The 20,071-nt window shown below is 39.1% G+C and overlaps 2 protein-coding genes across 12 annotated transcripts in view; one reads left to right on the forward strand and one right to left on the reverse strand.

The window, feature by feature from the left end:
* The first annotated feature begins 1,582 nt into the window (after positions 1-1,582).
* On the forward strand, positions 1,583-8,031 carry prkab2 (protein kinase, AMP-activated, beta 2 non-catalytic subunit). Of its 4 annotated transcripts, none has more exons than XM_072668539.1 (8): positions 1,583-1,671; positions 3,828-4,034; positions 4,312-4,469; positions 4,614-4,707; positions 4,843-4,957; positions 5,433-5,566; positions 6,693-6,761; positions 6,880-8,031. In XM_072668539.1, the coding sequence occupies exons 2-8, from the start codon at positions 3,879-3,881 to the stop codon at positions 6,955-6,957; spliced, it is 804 nt and encodes a 267-aa protein (XP_072524640.1). In that variant the 5' UTR covers positions 1,583-1,671; positions 3,828-3,878; the 3' UTR covers positions 6,958-8,031. The 4 variants fall into 4 exon arrangements, with proteins under 4 accessions (XP_072524640.1, XP_072524639.1, XP_072524641.1 ...); XM_072668538.1 differs by having other exon boundaries at positions 1,588-1,677; XM_072668540.1 differs by having other exon boundaries at positions 1,601-1,671; positions 3,856-4,034.
* A 2,774-nt stretch (positions 8,032-10,805) lies between these two features.
* Positions 10,806-20,071, reverse strand: part of LOC140545966 (myomegalin-like) — an 86,320-nt gene continuing 77,054 nt past the window's right edge. For 7 of the 8 annotated variants that reach the window (XM_072669058.1, XM_072669054.1, XM_072669051.1 and 4 more), the window contains 4 exons: positions 19,801-19,944; positions 19,497-19,635; positions 17,919-17,965; positions 15,415-17,695 (listed from right to left, as the gene is read on the reverse strand). In XM_072669058.1, coding sequence (XP_072525159.1) covers positions 17,486-17,695; positions 17,919-17,965; positions 19,497-19,635; positions 19,801-19,944 — 540 coding nt within the window. In that variant the 3' untranslated portion in view covers positions 15,415-17,485. The other variant, XM_072669056.1, reaches the window with a different exon arrangement.

The raw sequence follows: 20,071 nt of genomic DNA on the forward strand, positions 1-20,071 counted from the left end.
GGCTGCAAATGTCCCTCAAGGGGAAAAAGACCAGGTATCACACTGTGGAGGCAAACAAGTGGCGAAGAGCTTCTATAAGAAATTAAAGTCTGTGGAGGAGCAGGTCAAGGGCTTGAATGTGAGTAGTGTGTGCAGTGTTTTGCATGGTATATTATATTATTACACTTGATAGACACTAATAATGTCTGGGACATGTACTCAGTTATATTTCATATGTTTAATAAACAGCATTTGACATGCACTAAGTGCAGTACATAGTCAGTATTCATAGTGTGTTTCACAGTTGTACAGGAAGGCCAGTGGAAGGAGGACCTCTGCTAGCAACTTGTCATGCCCTATGGAACATGGCAGCACAGCTTCCCACAGTCCAAAGGACAAGAAAGACAACGTAAAAAAACCCAGCTCTGAGTACAAACCATTGAAATCCTCTTCATCCTTCACCAAGGAGAATGCAGAAGATGTAGGTGTCAGGAAGATCCACAAAAGGTTCAAGTTCCCCAAAGGTTTTCCCTCCCTCAGCAGAGCCCTGAGTGGAACACTGGTTAGTTATGCACTCAGTCGTTTCCACATCTCTCTCTCTCTCTGTCTATCTTTTTTAATCTAACCGACATAATCTCCAGTACTGAACACCAAATGACTCTATATATTTCTGTCTTTAACTGTTCAATCACCGAAGAGCAACAGAAGAGTCCATGCTGTGAAATCAGAAGACAGAGAGCACATTTATTCCTAGTGAGATAAAAGAAGACAATACTTGTTGTTTATCCAGTTTCAGAGTGAAACAAAACTGATACAGTTTTTTTTGTCAATAAACAGCATTATTCATGTATCAATTATACTGTTTGTGGTTATTGTGGTATATTTTAAACCCTGTGTGATGGCAAATCAGGAGACCCCCCATAATTAATTTAAAATAACTCTCAACTAATTTCTTGATGTTATATTGTTGATGTTTCTTCCCGCAAGTAAGAAAAAAAGCAGTAGTGATGGCTTATGAGGTTTTTATGTCTTAAATGTTTTTTTTGATTCCACAAATGTGTAATGAGCTTTATTTGAGCGATATAACTGTTTGTTTATTGAATGGTAGGTAGTTAAAGACAATTTCATAGGTTTATCAAGTTTTCTGCATAAATCAATGGTTGCATAAACAAAGGCATTCAGACTGTTTGGATTAACAAATTCTTTAATTCTTGACATTGGTGATTGAAACCAGAATCAGGATGTTTACAACGCAAATATAATATATATAATATATAATAATATAAACATTTTATTTCTCATACAAAAAGACCAGTAATCCAACCTGTTTCTTCAATATCTAACACTTAGGAGTGATCTTTAGGAGACTATTCTGCCATACTTCACCTTGCCCAGACTTCTCCACAATAAATAGATAAAAAAAAATCACCACTACTGTCTCACTCCATTTCAGTCCACACCACATCGTTTAATTTCTGTTTTCTTTTACTTGATTTTAGTATTTTTAAATTGGCATATATATATATTGAATCGTGCAGAGCTTCTGAACAGTGTGTTAAGTTCTCCTTTAAGGGGCAAAACGCGTTTCTCACAGTGATGCCTTTTGGCTGTTCGGCTTGCCGTACAATGTCAAGTATGTTGTCAAAGTTGGGTTAGAAGACACACCGACGGGAATAAGCGCTGCTTCTCGCGGTACTGGTGAGATTTCATTACATTTCGATTATGTTGAAAGTAAATCCGTTGAAATCAGCATTCGTGGTGATGCGTAGCTGCAGTTCACCGCCCAGTCGTCGGAGAGATCAGGCTAGCTAGCGTTCACACTGTAGCTGAATAGCTGTATCTACCGTTAGCGGTTAGCCTGCTAGCTAAAGTGAACTCGGGTAGACGACTGGTGTCGCTAAAAAGCGAGTAAATAACAGCTGTGGTTTTGTCACAGCGTGACTCCTGATGTCTGTTTGGACACATACCTGCTCTCTGAGCTCGTTAATGACAGTGTAATGAGCCCGACTTGTTGCTAGTGCCGTTAGGGGGAAGAAGAAGAAGGGCCGCTCTGTTTACTGAGGACTAGAGGCTGTTTGTTGTGATGAAGTTTAGGGCAGTGTGTGTTTGTTTAGTACAGGGAGGCTTAATGTGACCCACCAGACAGCAGGTTTGTCTGCTCGTATTTGGGCGTCGTGGTTGTTCAGCTGGTGAGCAGTTTGTTGACCCCCCCCCCCCTCCTCCTCCTCCTCTTCCTCCTCCTCCTCCTCCTCCGCTAGTCTAACGGAACTGAGCAGGTCTCGTTACTGACAGGCTGTCGCCGCTGACTCTCAGTTTGTGTTTTTGTTAACTTACAAGAGACATTTTATTCGTCTGTATGTTAAAATATTAATATTCGACTGCAGCGAAAAACCGTTTGTAAAGTCACTGAGGGAGTCCGTGAGCGTGAGTCTCTGTATTTCTCTGTAGTGAGCTCCTAAAGTACCATGGTAAAATATCATATTTACAGACATAAGACACCCCTCGGTGTGATGAACTGTTCCCTCGGTGTGATGAACTGTTCCCTCGGTGTGATGAACTGTTCCCTCGGTGTGATGAACTGTTCCCTCGATGTGATGAACCGTTCCCTCGATGTGATGAACCGTTCCCTCGGTTTAATAAACTGTTCCTTCAGTTTTAATCAACTGCTCTTTCAGTTTTAATCAACTGATCTTTCAGTTTTAATCAACTGATCTTTCAGTTTTAATCAACTGATCTTTCAGTTTTAATCAACTGCTCTTTCAGTTTTAATCAACTGTTCCTTCAGTTTTAATAAACCGCTCTTTCAGCTTTAATAAACCGCTCTTTCAGCTTTAATACAGTTTCTTTCAGATTAATACACTGTTCCTTCAGTTTTAATAAACTGTTCCTACAGTTTTAACAAACTGTTTTTTTTTTCAGATCAATAAACTGTTCCCTCAGTTTTAATAAACTGCTCTTTCAGTTTTAATAAACTGTTCCTTCAGTTTTAATAAACTGATCTTTCAGTTTTAATAAACTGTTCCTTCAGTTTTAATAAACTGCTCTTTCAGTTTTAATAAACTGTTCCTTCAGTTTTAATAAACTGATCTTTCAGTTTTAATAAACTGTTCCTTCAGTTTTAATAAACTGATCTTTCAGTTTTAATAAACTGTTCCTTCAGTTTTAATAAACTGTTCCCTCAGTTTTAATAAACTGATCTTTCAGTTTTAATAAACTGTTCCTTCAGTTTTAATAAACTGCTCTTTCAGTTTTAATACACTGGGGTTTTTTTTCAGATGAATACACGGTTCCTTCAGTTTTAATAAACTGCTCCTTCAGTTTTAATAAACTGTTCCTTTATGTTAATAAACTGTTTGTTCAGTTTTAATAAACTGTTCCTTTATGTTAATAAACTGTTTGTTCAGTTTTAATAAACTGTTCCTTTATGTTAATAAACTGTTTGTTCAGTTTTAATAAACTGTTCCTTCAGATTAATAAACTGTTTGTTCAGTTTTAATAAAATGATTTAAGTTTCTTTAAATAGCATATTTTCTAATTTAAGGGCTCTGTAATTCTGGGTAGTTTAATGTTAAGTAAAACTGTCCAGTGTTACCTACATGTAAGTGTGGAAATTGTCTGGTACATTTCCTTCTTGCTGGAGGGACACAGGAACCAAACCAATTTCTTTTAGTAGAAGTAACTCAAACAACAAAATAGCCATGGACCCTCACATCTATCACTTACGCTGCTTATAGCAAGAAACAGACCTACTTAAGATATTCAGTAGTTGCTGGTCAGCGTAGAGAACCAGGGCTACTTACTTTAGCACTGGCTTACTTGCTGTTGTGCTCATTTTGTGTTTTCTGTAGATTCCGAATTCTTCATTGCTCTGTGCAGAAGGAGATCGCTTTCGGTAAACCATGGGTAACACCAGTGACCGGATGTCCAGTGAGCGCCATGGGGCGAAGAGCCATCGCTCAGACAGCGGTGGCAGCCACAAAGATCATGAACCGAGCAAGATGGTAGACAGCACAGATGACCCTAATATCTTCAACACTCATGGGCCTGATACAAAGGTATGGAAAATAGGACCTACAGGTGGACCTACAACAGCTAAAATTAGTGTTCGTAGATTGAACCTGCAGGGAACCTGCAAGCTGCAGTTTAACAGACTGTGGAAAACAAAACTGCCCCCCAGTGTCTGAGTGAAGATTGAAGATAACCAGTGTTCATATAACACTCACAAGGACTAGCTTTAGTCCATGTGCTGAAATTGGCAAACAGGACTGTAACTAATGATTATTTACTGTGTAACTTTTGCAGCTTTAGACTAAAGTGTGTGTGTTCTTCCAGGCTTCAGGCGAGAAGGATTTTCCACCAGATTTAGACGACTTGGTAAAAACAAGCCCACAGGCACGTCCTACAGTTATACGGTGGGGAGGAGGGGGAAAAGAGGTCTACATTGCAGGCTCCTTCAACAACTGGAGCACCAAAATCCCTCTCAATAAAAGGTAATGGTTCTACTTGACCTTGAAATATCCACAAACACATCAAGTAACTTAAGAAAGGTAAAGTATGTAATCATGTTAGTAAAATGATGATACTTATGGAGTATATCTGTTTCTTCTGTGTTTGTTTTCCCTCTGACACAAAAGCCATAATGACTTTGTTGCAATCCTGGACTTGCCTGAGGGGGAGCATCAGTATAAGTTCTTTGTTGATGGGCAGTGGCATCATGACCCTTCTGAGGTAAATGACATGAACATTTGACTATTAAGTCATGGTTGTGGGAAATCACTGGGAATAACATACATTTTATTCAGTTTTTTTATTTGTAAAATATAAACAGCTTTGAAATGAACTCATTTATGTTGTGGTCCGCAGCCGGTGGTAACAAGTCAGATGGGCACCATCAATAACCTGATCCAGGTGAAGAAATCTGACTTTGAGGTGTTTGACGCGCTGCAGGTGGACTCACTTGAGTGCTCTGACACTTCTGGTAAGGGTGTTTCTTCAGTAAAAAGTTTTTTGTTACACATCACAAGATTACACCACCAGACCCCTTGTGCTTTATTCATGTTTCAGATGCAAGTCTATCATTTTCTTTGAGCTGGTCAGGCAGCCATAAAAGCGTACAAGCGTAACAAAGGATGGTTTGCTTCTTGTGGCCATGTTCTTTGTAGTGGACACATTATTTAGGTTGACTCTGCTCAGTACCACAGTAAAATAGACATCACGTTAAAGGGACACTAGGAAAGCCCACTTCTGGAATTTTTGGGACTGGTTGTTTGCAATCTCTTTTCTAATGCTATCTCTCTGGCCTCTGGCTCCTGCTAATGAAAAAAACACACATTTCAAACGTAAAGATGGCTCAGCAGCGCTTCTGCTACAAATGCAACACACAGCACTTGAACATATTTTCACCCAACACCCAAAAGCAAGCTATGATCTGACTGATGTAATTTCCTTTTCAGATCTGTCCAGCTCCCCACCTGGTCCTTACGGACAGGAAGTCTATATGTTCCGACCAGAGGAGCGATTCAAAGCCCCACCCATACTGCCACCCCACCTCCTCCAAGTCATCCTCAACAAAGACACCAACATATCAGTGAGTCCCTCTTTTATTTGTGAATGTAAGAAACACTTTCTAGGAACAGTGATGGTTATGGTATTTGTTAAATTAATGGGTTCAGGTAAGTGTGCCACGGCATGCGTTTATTTAGCATGCAAGTTGTTCTTTAATGGGTACATATGTGACTTTGGTGGGGTAAGAAATGCATGTTATTTCGCCTCAGATTGAAACACACAGATTTTCCTTTTGTGGTGAGCTCGTGAAAAAATGATGAGGTCTACTCTGATTGGCTGGTCTATGGCACCCTGACTGCTCACAGGAGCCACATAGTATAGCATAGCTTATCTGTAACAAGAACATGTAATTAACTTTTGTAATTCTCAAGTCCCTTATAAGATAGTGGTGTTTATCCTCTCTGTGTCCTCTCTGTGCTTTTTGGGGTTAGCCAGCTAAAGACACAGTATTCAGGTTTGTTAGCTTTTAGCCTAGCAACCCTCTCTTAGAAACCCCTTATCTAGCAGAGTCTGGTGGTGATGTGCTACTTGTCTCAGAAACCTGACTATGAGTGTCAGCAACACCATATTCTCCCATATCCTCAGTTATACAGCTTCTCAAGCATTGATTAAGGGCTAGCATGGCTTTCAGTAGTGCCCTGGGTGTCTCCGGTCTGGGGCTATAAATATATCTAGTCAAGACTGTTATGTTATTGGCCAGGTGTTTTACAGCTCTTATTAGCAGCTCTTCTCAACAGTGTGTGAAGTTCATGATGCACTGTATGGACAAAAGTATTGATTCATTGTTTCTCCTGAAATCAAGGGTGTTTGATGATGATCACCCGACCTCATCTCCAACTCCCCAACTCCTCCTAATAGTATCGGATTGAGCCTCATCGTTTCCAAGAACCCAGTTCCACAGCTTCACAGCTCAATGCTCAATACCCCTCTAGCCCACACCTGGCATTAAGCATTGTGCCAATAGGTTCATGTTTTTCTGCTCCAGAGAATCCTATACTACTGACAGTACTTCTCTGCAGGAACTAGACAAGTTCATTTGTGTGCATTTGCACATCTGTGTCAGCAATGGGTGCAACTTAAAGTGCAAGAATGCACTGCACTCTGATATTAAAATAAACGGCTAACTGTCTTTTCTGATCTGTTTATAGTGTGATCCAGCTCTGCTGCCGGAACCCAACCATGTGATGCTCAACCATCTGTATGCACTGTCGATAAAGGTACAGTACGTCTGTTAGACCACTGTTCTTAATCTGTACTAGAAAGCTAAAATGTCAGCCTAAATGTATAATGTATCTATTTTTCTATCTTTTTGTCTCTGTTTGTTCCCCTTTCTAGGATGGTGTGATGGTCCTCAGTGCAACTCACAGATACAAGAAGAAGTATGTCACCTCTCTGCTGTACAAGCCTATATAAAGCTGGGCGCCAGGCCGGGGCCCGGGCAGCATGCCTGTACTGTATTCTTTCTCTCTATACTGCTCCACCTAGCTGAGATTGCACCACACACCACGCTTACAACTGTTCTGACAACCGCTGTTGCTCACTTACACACACTAAGAAAGAGTGTGTATGGTGTTGTTAGGTATGGCGTCTGTATGTGTGTGCGGTGTGTCTGCCAGCATGTATGTGACAACAAGGGCTACAGAACTGCACTGAACCACTCGAGTGCAGCATTAAGTGATTGCAATCATGGGTTTTACTTTAGCTTGCCTGAAGCTTGATGGGGGAGGGGGGGTTACATAGTTTTTACAATTACATCCCCAGTATCAGCATCACATCAGACAAGAATTAAGACTTTTGAGATGTATGTTTGCATTGAAAACCATTTTATTTGCTTTTTAGAGTTTGCGTTTCTGTGTCTTATTTATTAAAAACAGAGCTGTTGCATGATGGAGTGTCTGCTTGCAGGTTAACAATTAAGGGCTTTCTTGAGGTATTTGTTATTAAGTTGTAGGTAAAAGCAGAGCAGGCAGAGGGTTTCGATGTCTGTGCTATGGACTGATCTGTGTGAATTGAAAAAGGAACGCTCTAAGATGGAAAGAAGTTGAGTTTTTAGTTTTCTTGGAGCTCTAATGAGATTTTGTCAAAGCAGGAAACTGCTGTTTGGCAGTCATCAGTTCACACATTTTTCCTCGTACCCCAAATGTAGTCAGATTCTGGCCAAGTCTGAGCCAAGCCAAGTCTGGCTAATGTAGCTAACATGCAATGGAAGTTTATTTTGGCCAATGCTCTTATCTAGAGCCACTTACACTATCTGGACAAAAGTATTGGGACACCTGCTTGTTCATTGTTTATTGTAAAATCAAGAGTCACAAAAAGAGTTTATCCTGTTTTTGTTGGGGTAACTGTCTCTACTGTCCAGGGAAGGCCTTCTACTAGATTTTGGAGTGTTACTGTGAGCGTTTGATTGCATTCAGTGACAAGAGCGATAGTAAGGTCAGGATGTTGGATGATCGCCACCCCAACTCATCCTAAAAGTAATGAACGAACTGTCCATTACTTTTAGGATGAGTTGGGGTGGCAATCATCCAACATCCTGACCTTACTATCGCTCTTGCGCAATGCTGACATTAGGCATGGTGCTAAAATGTTGTCAAAAAGTCCTTTTCTATTGGCAGCACTTATGTACAGGGACTAGACAAGCTATGTGTGTGTATTTAAACATCTACATCAGCAATAGGTGTAACTTTTTAAAGTAGCTGAATGCATTCATGAGAAGCATTGTCCACAAATGTTGGGATATATAGTGTGCCTTTGAGTCATTTTACACTGGTAGGCGAATGTAGTGTTAGGACCCAGAGACAGGGGCTCTTTGCCTGTTGTTCTCCACCGCGCTACTCCACACTTAATCTATTGCTAAGCATCCTAAACTAAACTTGCTTGCACTGTATTCCACACTGTTCACCACAGTAGCTAGAAACAGTAGAAGCAACTACATAAAGGGTTAAGAAGAAAATTGTGTGAAATTTGGTGAACTGTTTCTTGAAGTCGTAGGTCAAGACTGAACAAGCAGAGCTGTGAATTGAAAAAAGAAAAGGTCAGATTTTATTTATTTCTGTTTATTTATGCCAGAGTGAAGCAGTTTGGCAGACACTTGAGTAGGGCTGACTGTACTGATGGCCTGAGTGTGTGGTGAGCACCTGCATGCCGTTGCCTTCCACTGCGATCGTAAGCACTTTAACCATGTTTTCACTGTGAGATTCAGACAGAGAGCGTTCAGTTTTTAGAATTGAATTTAATGGAATTGGATGTTCTCAGTTGTCCTTAGATTTGAACTCTCAGTTTTTCAACTATGCAGTGGACAAATCTTGTACTGTAGTCTCCCCGGATGAACAGTGACTTCACTCTCTTCAGTAATGATAGCCCAGTTAGGGCTCTGAAACGTTTTTATGTATTTATGTGTGTTGTATTTGTAAAACAGGAATGTACCGTAATATTAGCTGTTTTTGCTTATATATATATATATATATATATATATATATATATATATATATATATATATATATATATATATATATATATTCCAAATGCTGGTTTACTGGATGTGTAGTGCGGTGATGGTTGTGGTGTTTTAACAGAGGCTACAAGATCTTCAGTGTAAAAGGTGTGTGTGGTCATGGTTAACGGGCAGTAATAGGTCAGATTTCTTGGTACTCAAAAACCAAATGTTGTGCATATTTGTTTTATTATTATGTTTTATGCGCATTGATATTCAATGGCAATATGTTTGATGCTTTTCAGTGTATACGCTGTGCTTGCGCGTGTGCTTTTTTTTTATTTATTTTTTTTCTTTCTCTCCAAAGATGTAGCTGAATGGCCTATTTCTTATGGACATTCTGTCTCAGTTGAGAACAATTGAAATCTTGCTGTAACAATCTTGGTAACACAGCAGTGTGGGATTTGAGGTGTGGGATTTACAGAATGTCCTAAAAAAATCCTAACACTTGAATTTAGGCTGAATGCTTTGCTGTATCTCTTATTGAAAGCAATGCAGCATTTTCTTTGGTAGGCCATGCATTTCATGGTGTTGTTCTTTGTTCCAAATAAAAAGGGATTCAGTCTGATTCAGATTTGTGTGTGTGTGTGTGTGTGAGTATGAATGCAGTATAATCTGTAGGCCCTGCTGGATTCTAGGATTTGTGAGTTAGCTGTCCTCTTAGAGTTAAGTATCTATAACTCTGGGGTTTACCCAGTAATTGCTGTTTTCTGAAAGGAAATTCAACAAAAACAAATCTTTCAGATGTCAACATTAGAAATCCTGCTGAGTGGTTGAGATTTGCTCACAATTCACAGTGGTGTTAATGGGAAGTGGATGCCTGAGGTGTGTTATGCTTCTAAAAACTCCCTCAGAGACAGCTGCTCTTGCATCAGATGACTATGAATATGTTGCCTCATGACTGAGATACTTGTTTTATAATAGTTTTGAACGAATATGTTAGGGGTAAGAATATGGATAGATACATGGTCGTATAGCAAAATAGTCCCTTCTAATACTTATTTCAGATTCACTACTATTTTACCTTCATCATTAGCATTACACATAGGACCTCAAACGACACGTGTAGACATGTTCACTATTCATTTTCACACAGAATTACTTGAATTTAAACCACTTCCTGATTTGAAGATGTCTTTTGGAAAAAAAATAAAATAAAAAATCAGGCTCCTGGTGGGTAACAGCAGTATACTTTTTCAAGAATAATATAAAAAAAACACCTACGTTTCAGTACATACTAATTATTCAGCATCTTTCAGTTATCCAGTAAATATAATTTATTCAGTCTCTACTAGTTATTTAATGCCTACTTTTTATTCAATAAATATTATTTATTCAGTATCTACTAATTTTTCCAAGTGTTTTATTTATACCTACTAATTCTTCAACATTATTTGTTTTTACTTATTAGTATTACTTAGTTCATACTTATTCAAAAAGTATTATTTAAGTGTCTACTAATTACCTACTAATTGTTCAATAGGCAGTATTTTTTAGTATCTACTACTTACTCACTACCTACTAATGAATCAGTAAGTACTACTGGTTTAGTATTTACTCATTCAAATAGTTATTACTTATTTAGTACCCACTAATTGTTTCATAAGTACCCTTTTTTACAGTCTGCTCATTATTCAAATAGTATTAATTATTCAGCATTGTCTATGAAATTAATATGTATGTACAGGCCTTCGAGGCTAAAAGGATTTAACACATTTAAACTCAATCCAAAGGCTTCAGCATAATGAACTCAGACAAGGACTCAGCATCAGTGATTTTTTTTTTTTTTATTGCATCACATAAACACACCAGTATCCATCGCAACAAATCAGCCTTTCATCATTATATACACATCGTACAGTTTTCAGAACCATCACGTAACAGTTCTATTTGGCTGGTTTACAGCATTTGTCCACCTGTTCGCTTCGAGCATGGGCGTTCCTCACACTCCCTAAGCGCTCACATATTCCACTTAAATGGCTTTACTTTGGTTTTCTTTCGAATCTTCCCATTATCAAACTCCCAGTGAGATACATTAAGCCAAAGGTTAAGATTAAATGGGAAGGACCCAATTCCTATTCTACGTCTGAAACGCTATTCTGATTGGTTTTGGTTCTTGGCAAAATGACTCATGGCCCAAAGATTGTGGAGTGCAAACAAAGCCAGACAAATAGCTAGAGATAATGCAACGAGCAGCAGGCTAGCCCAAAGATTGTATTTCTGTTATGCTGCAAAAAAACTACCTAAACCAGCTCTCTGGCTTAAAGGCAAGCAAAGCAACATTGGCTGGAGCTTGGGGGTCTACGAAAAACACTACATTACAATCCTCTTTAAGGGTCCTGGAGCAAGGCATCTCTATATTGATTTAGAATAAACTAGCCTACTAGCATTGTAGTTAGCCAAGTTGTCATACAGATAACAGACTCGGATCTGTGACTCAGATAGCTGGAAGCAGCACAACATTGTTCCAAAAGAAGGATTAGCCTTACACTGTGATTAAAAGTCTGCTATTGCACAGCCTGAACTGAACTGATACTGAACCTTTGCATATATAGCAAATGTTTAACACACAATGATACTGCAGTAAAAAGCGAGATATATACAGCACTGAAAAAAAAGCAAACATACAAGCATATGGTAAACTGTTATAGCCTAAAATACCACCAGCAATTCAAGTCTTCACTACATTCTTACTCATAAAAACTCAAAATTCAAGATTTCTGAATTGTTTCTGAGTTGTTTCTAGTGGACATTCTGATTTTAGATATCAACTATGAAATTGTTACTAATGATATTAGATCTACAAGTCTGTCCTAAGCCATTCTATAACTAGTCATATTGTCAGGGCGATTACCATTAAACCTATACCCTGGAAATAGTACATGGAATTTAATTTCTCTTATCTATAATTACATTTTAGTAGTAAAAAGCTCAATTAAGCATATATACAATATTTTTACTAGTACAAATTGTAATTACAGATATCTACACTGATTAGTTCAAATGACTAGTAAAATTAGAGACAGCCCGCTTTAGTGTAAAATTATGCCAGCGATACTGAGTCCTCACTCTACTACTAGTACTCAAACTCAAATTCAAGAGCTCTGTAACTAGAAGAAACTATCATTTCAGAAATCAGCTATGAAATATTTACTAGTAATAATATTAGATCTACAGATCTATAAAGCCATTCTGATGAGTCACATTACCAGGACAACATATCAATAATGTAGATTTGACTAGTCATATTTCACCATTGATTTACATGGAATTTCACTCTCTTATCTCTATATTTACATATTAGTAGCAAAAACTCCAGATCAGAAATCAGAGAGTTCCAGATATCTCCACTGTAATTCTGACTAGGTCAAACTCCAGTTTTAGATATCAATAATATTATTATTAAGATATCTATCATTGTAGATGTTATATGTTTAGTCAGACATTAACTGTAGATATCTGGAATTTTCATTTCTACCAGTAAAACAGTAATTGCAGGTCTCTGTTTTTAAAGATAAGAGAGTGAAATCATGACTAGTCAAAACTACATTGATGAAATGTCGCTCTGGCAATGTGACCAGTCAGAATGGTTTCATAGATCTGTAGATCTGATATCATAACTAGTAAACATTTCATAGCAGATTTCTGAAATGAGTCTATACTAGTAAAAACTAGGGGTGTCTCGATCTGATACTCAGTATCGGTATCTGTCTGATACTTGCCAAATATGCCAGCAAGAACTCCAACTATAAATGTGAAGTAAAACTATGATCAAAACATGATCAAATTTGTACAATTCTCAATTTCACACTTTATTAAACTAGGCTTAAATCTTCTGAACATTACATGATGTGTGAATATCTTTTAGAATTATTTTGTAATTTTTAGGTCAATAAAATTGCATTAAACGAAATTAGCCTAGGGTCTAAGATTTGAGAGTGAACATGATGGCATTGGATTGCTATTGGTTTCAAAAGATACTCAAGGTTGTGGTATTGGACATGAAAAAGAGGTATCATGCCACCCCTAGTAAAAACTACATTACAAAGATCTTGAATTTGAGTTTTTAAAAGTACAAATGACTTGTATCGTTGATGTTATTTTAGGTGTAGATCTAATAGCATTACTAGTAAAAATTAAATATTGAATATTGATATAAGAATTCAGAAATTCTGCTAGGATAAACTGCATCACAGAGAGCCTGAATTTGAGTTTTTGCTAGCAAAAACTAAGTTACCACTTCTAGCGCTGGTGGCATTGCAGGCTCAGGAACAGCTTACCATACAAGCAGCTAAGGAGCACCTTGAACCGTGCCTAGCTACTTGATTTGTGGCATCAGTAGGTTAATATTGGTCCCACCAGGTCCTTGCCAAAGTTTGTCGTCACTAATCCAGCAGACATGGAGATGGATATGACATTTTTTTCTCAGCTCATGAGGAGAATGCTGCGTGACAAACCGTTCAATGCCCGATTCTCAAACATTTCCAACATTACATCTGGAGTCTTCTGGCCTAAAATGCCTCGGAAACCACCTTATATTTTGGTCCAATCATCTAATCTATACATCTTACCAATCAGCATTTAAAAAGAAAAGAAATATCCAATATTACATCACTCGCACTCTCCGAAACTTGCCTAAAATGTCACCTCCACTGAAGAATTCCAACCAAGGTTCAACTGGCACTATATGAGGATTTATCCTGAAACTCCTCATTCAATGGCACGGAACAGGTCAAAAGGATCGAAAGGGAAACTAGGAGTTCAAACTTTGGCAAGTATTGGTGAACCTCACCTTACAACACATCACGAAAGGTGCTATATTTCCTTTTCTCTACCTCCACCATGCAAAATACTGTCTGAGAATATCATCAGTAGTATTAAAGGATGATAATAATAATAACAGTTCATTAATACTAGTCGCAATATTGCACTGACGGTCCTTTAGCTTCGGAAAACACAATACTCAGTTCCAGTGTGGGTGAAAGCTGGCACAACTGCATTCAGTGACCAATGTCTTTATTGCACATGCTCGTGGGAATCTCTCCAGAGGAGCTTCAAAGCTCCGCATAATACTGCTCCAATACTAAATGCACTAAACCAGTGGTTTTGGGAACCACTGCGCTAAACTGCATCCTGTTTCCCACCCACCATGCTCTTCGTTAGTAAACTCAGAGCTAGCTGTGGCACCCTTTTATCAGTTGACCTATCCATGCTCCGCCCTCAAATGCCTTCTTTCATAGCAACCGTTGCTAGATAAGAAGATTTCCAGAACGTCAGGGAAATCCTGTTTAGCCCAATCAGAAAGTTCATATTTGTAGTGTGGAAATGTTGAAATGATGCTCTGTTCGGTATGCGAGTGAAAGTTCACCTCGCTAAGTAGCTACAACGGATTCAACAGTGAATCTAAACAGCAAGCTAAATTCATCTGCTTAAATGATACGTCTGCCCACCTTCTGTAGAGCTTTTGAAGAACGCATTTTTCGAGCAGAACATGGGTGGGCCAGCTGCTGATTACGCCATTAAAGTAGGCACTGGTTAGTTCAGTGCTTAAGGAGCCAAAGAACTCTTGTGTGAGTTTTGGCTTTTTAGTGTTTCTTTGCCTAAAATCCCTGAGCTTCTCCAGGGGATTCGCCGGCAGTTTGTTGAGCTGCATAAAAGACATCAAACCAACAGCAAACAGCCACACTCCAGAAGAAGTGTCAGTTTCTCTCCTATGGCAGCAGAGTTGAGTGTTTTGTTGTTGTTTTTTTAAGAAGACATTGGTTTTGTGTGTGTCGTGTGTGTATTAGTAACGTGTACGTGTCTTCTTACAAACGCCGAACTAACATGCAACTACACTTTCGAACCGCCCGCAGGTTGCCATGGCGAGGAACACATTCTATGGCAACCAGGACGCACACTGCAACATCCGTTCAGAAGCTTACTCCGTTCCAAAAGGCAAAAGTACAAGTTTGACAAGAGTCTTTTTTTTTATAATCAAAGGAAAGGAAAACGTGAGGAGAGGAAAGGAAAGAAGACGAGGAAAAGGAACAAGGAGAAGAAACCGAAAGAGAAGAGCAGAAGACATGAGTAGACAAGATACTAAGAAAAAAGAAGAGAAGAAGACAGGAAGAGATCAGAAGGACAAAAGTACACAAACAACAGAAGTGAAGAAGTGAGGCAAGGCAGGAGAAGAAAAGGAGAGGGGAGAAGGATAAGGCAGGGTGTTGGAGAGGTGTTGTTTGTCTTGGCTGGTTCAGACCGCTTGCAAAAGGCACTCCCTGCCCCGCTTCTTAGGGAGCCGCGGACTGGCTGTTTCCATGGCAATCTTGGGGGTCACGCCACCCCAATCAGAAGACCCTGGGTAGGCACCTTTGAGGACTTTACCTGGATGGGAAGCAATCAGAGAGAAATACGATGCTCAAGCCAGAAGATTAGCCAGGTGAAGACGTTTACAGTCACCCTGTTAGAAGAAGAGACTGCATGATCTTTCTCGTGTTAAGTTTAAGTATTTGGTTTTAAGTATTTGGTTGAAGAAATGAGTGCAGAGTGCGACCAACAGTCTGTTAGTCAGAAATGATTAGTTTCATGTTTTATGAAGGCACATAGCAGTTAGAAATGAATGCAGGCGGTAGATGGACTATTTTAAGTTAATACGGTTACATACTGGTATTAAATGCTTTAGGAAATAATCGGGTGACACTTCAGTAGGGGAAGCATTGCCAGTTCCTTGAAAAGCACTTTTTAAGGCAGTAGCTGGTAGTTAACTGGCTACTAATAACAGCCAGGGTGAATTAATCATTTTCTAGAGCACTTTTATTTGTGTATTTTACATCATAATATTTTTTACTATGATCATATTTGGTCATTAGAGGACATTAGACCAGTAATTTGCTGGGGCATTCTGATAGGATGAGCTTTTGACAAGAGGTCAGTTTGTCTTTATTCAAAGCTAAGTAGTACCTTTCATATGAATCAAAAGAAAATGAGTGCTGTGGAAAGTGCTCTAATTGACTGGAATTATCTTTAATAAAGTATAACAGGACAGCCAGTTAATTAGCGGTTATTGATTTGCCTGATGAGGCTTAATAATCCTCAATGATGGACATCTCACATGCAAAAGACTATACTAGATAATTCATAATCCTATTAAGTAATAAGTATTTTTATTAACGCCTCCAAAATGTAAATACACCCAGCCCACAAGTGAAAGAATGTGAGAATATGGTGTTTTGATACTTTTAGTCTGTTTTCTGGGACGAGGCACTGCATCACCGCCAGACTAGGCTTAGTTGAGGAAAAACGGGCTGCTTTGTAAATCAGGCCTTGTGACAATGGCTTTTCCTGTGCACAACGAGCGAGGAAGCTAAAGCTGGGATACGAGCAGGTATCTGTGCTAGATTAAAAGCTAATACTAGCCGACTGGATTTTTCCATCTCTTCTCTCCAGTGTCCGTTCACTCAAAAAACAACCCTAGACTAGAGCTAACTACATATCAGAGGGAACTCAAAAGTACTGCGCAAGAAAATCCAACTCAAACTAAAAATCAACAAACAATCTCTTCAGCTAGCTGACAGCACACCATGCTGAGAGGACAGCACCACTATCTGATAAGGGAATCGGGAATAGTTGAATTAATTAAAAAATGATGACAATATTCTTGTTACAGTGTTAAAAACAAAGCTAAACTATGCTATGCTCATGGTGTCATGGTGATGTACACCAGTCAATTAAAGTAGAGCTCATCTTCTTTTCATGAGTCCATCATTTTCTGCTCCCATATTTACTATTTATATATCTCAAACAACCTAAAATACTGAATAAATGCATGAGGTGTCACCAACCTAGATAGGGTTAAACCACCTTAATTATTGTTTTCTAAAGTAGCGCTGAGAAGCCAGTAAATTAAGCTTAATAAGGGCTTTAGAAAGGTATTATAAGATCATTATAGTCCACCAGTACTGAAGTGCTCCCACTATTTCTAATGCAATATGCCAGATTATCAATATAAAAATCGTAATATCGAAATGCTAGATTTCCCTTCAGCATTTCTGTTTAGGATGCTGCTTGGTTGTAGTGTCTATGAAACGTATAGTGTGTGCGTTTTCTTTTGAGAGCTGAGCATATGTGATAATCAAATGCAGCAGCTGGGCTATTATAATTATATCTGATATGTTTTTCACTTTTCTACAGATAGACATAGTTATGATGCTCCTAAAAAGGGCTAATACAAAGAAAAAAAAACTGTGCTGCAAGTAAAACCACTTCAGTGTGTATGTGTGTGTGTGTGTGTAGATTTATTTGTATTAGTGTCATGATGCAAAAACCACAATACATCATTTTATGAAACTTGTGTACTCAATGCACCTCTACTTGGCTCTGTCCTGGGCTCTTTTACCACACGAACCCTTTGATTCTCACCTTTCCTTTTCTTTAACAGGCTAAATGTTCAAGTCATGTGACCAAGGGTCAGGGCAATGTGGCAAATAGCCAGGTAATGAAGGGTGTGGGACAGGGCTGACGGGCAGAGGAAATGAAGTCATGAGGAAGCAGTGAGTCAGACAGAGCGCAAGCACAGGCGGCGGAATGCACACGGCACAGCACGGCACAAACCAGACCATTACCATGGCAAGGAGAGGAAGAGGAGGAGCTTAAAGAGGAAATCCTGAGCTCGTTCATCTGGTTTCATTAAGAGTGAGGAAAGTGTGTGAGAGAGAGATAGAGAGAGAGTCCAATAAAGAAAGAAAGGAGGAGCAAGAGACACAGGTGAGGACAAAGGGACAAACGACAGCAGGACCTCCTCCATGCACACAGGGATCTAGACACATAACACTGATAATGAACAGAAGGGAATATACAGGCTGAATTAAAAGGGTCCAAAAGCCTGAAGCTGCATCCTCACCTCTAGATTGGCTCTGGCTTTTTTCAGCACGTCTCGGGTCCTGGACACTGATGTGGAAAGATACAACATGACTGGTCAGTCATGAGGACAGCACACACTCACATACAGTTGTTATTCCTACGGATATGTATAAAATATATATACACCCACCTAGATTATTACTTAAGTGGTTCTTAAAGTTCTAAATGTCTTTCCAAAACCATGACCTCTTAACTTCCTGTTAGTGATCATGATTGACTACAGCTGGTAGCTTTTCTGTTTCCACATAAAAAAAAAGTTTGTCTGACAACTCTATGTGAGTTTCTATGGGAAGTTTGGAAGAAGACACAAACTGTCACTCTCAACTGAGAAGAAATTGGTTTGGATCGTCAGGAATAACCCAAGAACCACCAAGACACAGGTCATTTATAAACTAGAAAGTAGTGGAACACCAGTGTCTCTGTCTACAGTTAAGCCATGGACTGAGAGGCTGCTGTCCTAGAAGGACCCCCCTGCTCCAAAAGGTGAGACAATCAACCACAAGTACAGTGTACGAACAGTTAAGTGTGGTGGTGGTAGCACCATGCTTTGGGGTTGTTTTGCTGCCAGTAGACCGGGTACATTGCACATAGTGGATGGAAGAAGTAATGAAGAAGATGGACTACCCCAAACTGTCAGCTAAATGGTTAAACACAAAAGGCCTGTTTTTTGGAACAGCTTTTGCAAAGTCCTCACCTCGACCCTATAAAAAATATACTTAATTGTAAGGTCCATGTGAGAAAACCACCTAAAATCTATTAAAGATGTGTGTTGTACAATCTGTCCCAGTAAAAGTACAGTTCAGAGAAATCACTGCAAGCCCAGTATTGCCATGATATTAATGTATATCATGAGTGTATGTGTATTTCCCACTTCCTAATTTTAAAATTAAGCTGTTCAGAGAAGTGTTATCAGTGCCAGCAACATTATTTACTGTGTCTGGGGCCAGAATTGCTGTTTGTCAGTTTTGAAATATCTCAGTAGAGCTGTACACATGAATCAATACCTTGATCTTTAAATGATGTTTGCCATGAAGATTATGATGGCCATGTTGCTCAAGGTTGTTTCACTTGTAAATTATTTTGCGGACAGTGGAACGGCTGATATAATTGTTCTTTCTGAAATCTTCATAAATCCCATCCCAGACTCCTAGGCAACTACAACCAGCTTTCTGAAAGCCTCAGATAGCTTTTTGGATCTCACCATAGTGATACCACTCACTTCAACAGTAAAGAATGTTCATTGGCTGGCTCCTCCAAAATCCTCTCTGACCATGTTCTAATCATCTGCCTCATAATTTTAGGCATTTTAAGTAGTAATAAATGTGGGGGTGTCCTACTTTTGTCCTTACAAAAGAAAATTACATTTCTTCAAATGATTCTTTAAGACAAATGTTTGTGTGATACATATATTCAAAAAGACAAAGGGTTATCATGGGGTGTCCTATTTGTTTCACATTAATGCAGCATGTTAATTTTATGAACTTTCTGTTTAGATCAAAATAATCATAATCATAATGGAATCATGTTAAGGTCAGAGTGCAGTGCAGTGGTGACTAACGCTGGTTGACGATGAATGTCTCCATGCTCTCTTTAGTGCGACTGGTGCTCCTCAGCCTCTGGATAGTGCTCTGCAGAACCTCCTCCTGCTCCGCTATCCTTAACCGCAGAGACTGAATCTCCTCCCTCATCAACTGCTCCTGTACAACCATACACACACACATATGTGCACTGTCAGTCACAATAGTTAACAGATCTCTAAAACAGCAACTTTATCCTTTATGAAATCTGTACACAGTGTAAACAACAACTGCCAGATTCAAATTATGTCAAAAGAATTTAGAAAGGCAGAAGAAAGCACTGACCTTCTGGAGGAGGTGGGCAGGACCATCAGTGCTGGGCAACGCTGCCCTCCAGAACATCTTCAGCAAAGAGGTTGCCTCCTCGAGAATCTGCCTCAGTGTCTTCGTGTTAGCTAACAGATTCCTAACGCTGGTATAATCCAGAACCTAGACGTAAAGAAAGAGAGGAGACAGCAAAAGAAGAGTCTTCTTTAGTAAGTGAGTAGTACAGGTTGACCTCAACAACATACTGGAAACAAACAAAAACTTTTGCCCAACTACCGTTCCTGTCTCA

This window comes from Salminus brasiliensis, chromosome 23 (assembly GCF_030463535.1).
Source record: "Salminus brasiliensis chromosome 23, fSalBra1.hap2, whole genome shotgun sequence".
NCBI classification, from domain to species: Eukaryota; Metazoa; Chordata; class Actinopteri; order Characiformes; family Bryconidae; genus Salminus; species Salminus brasiliensis.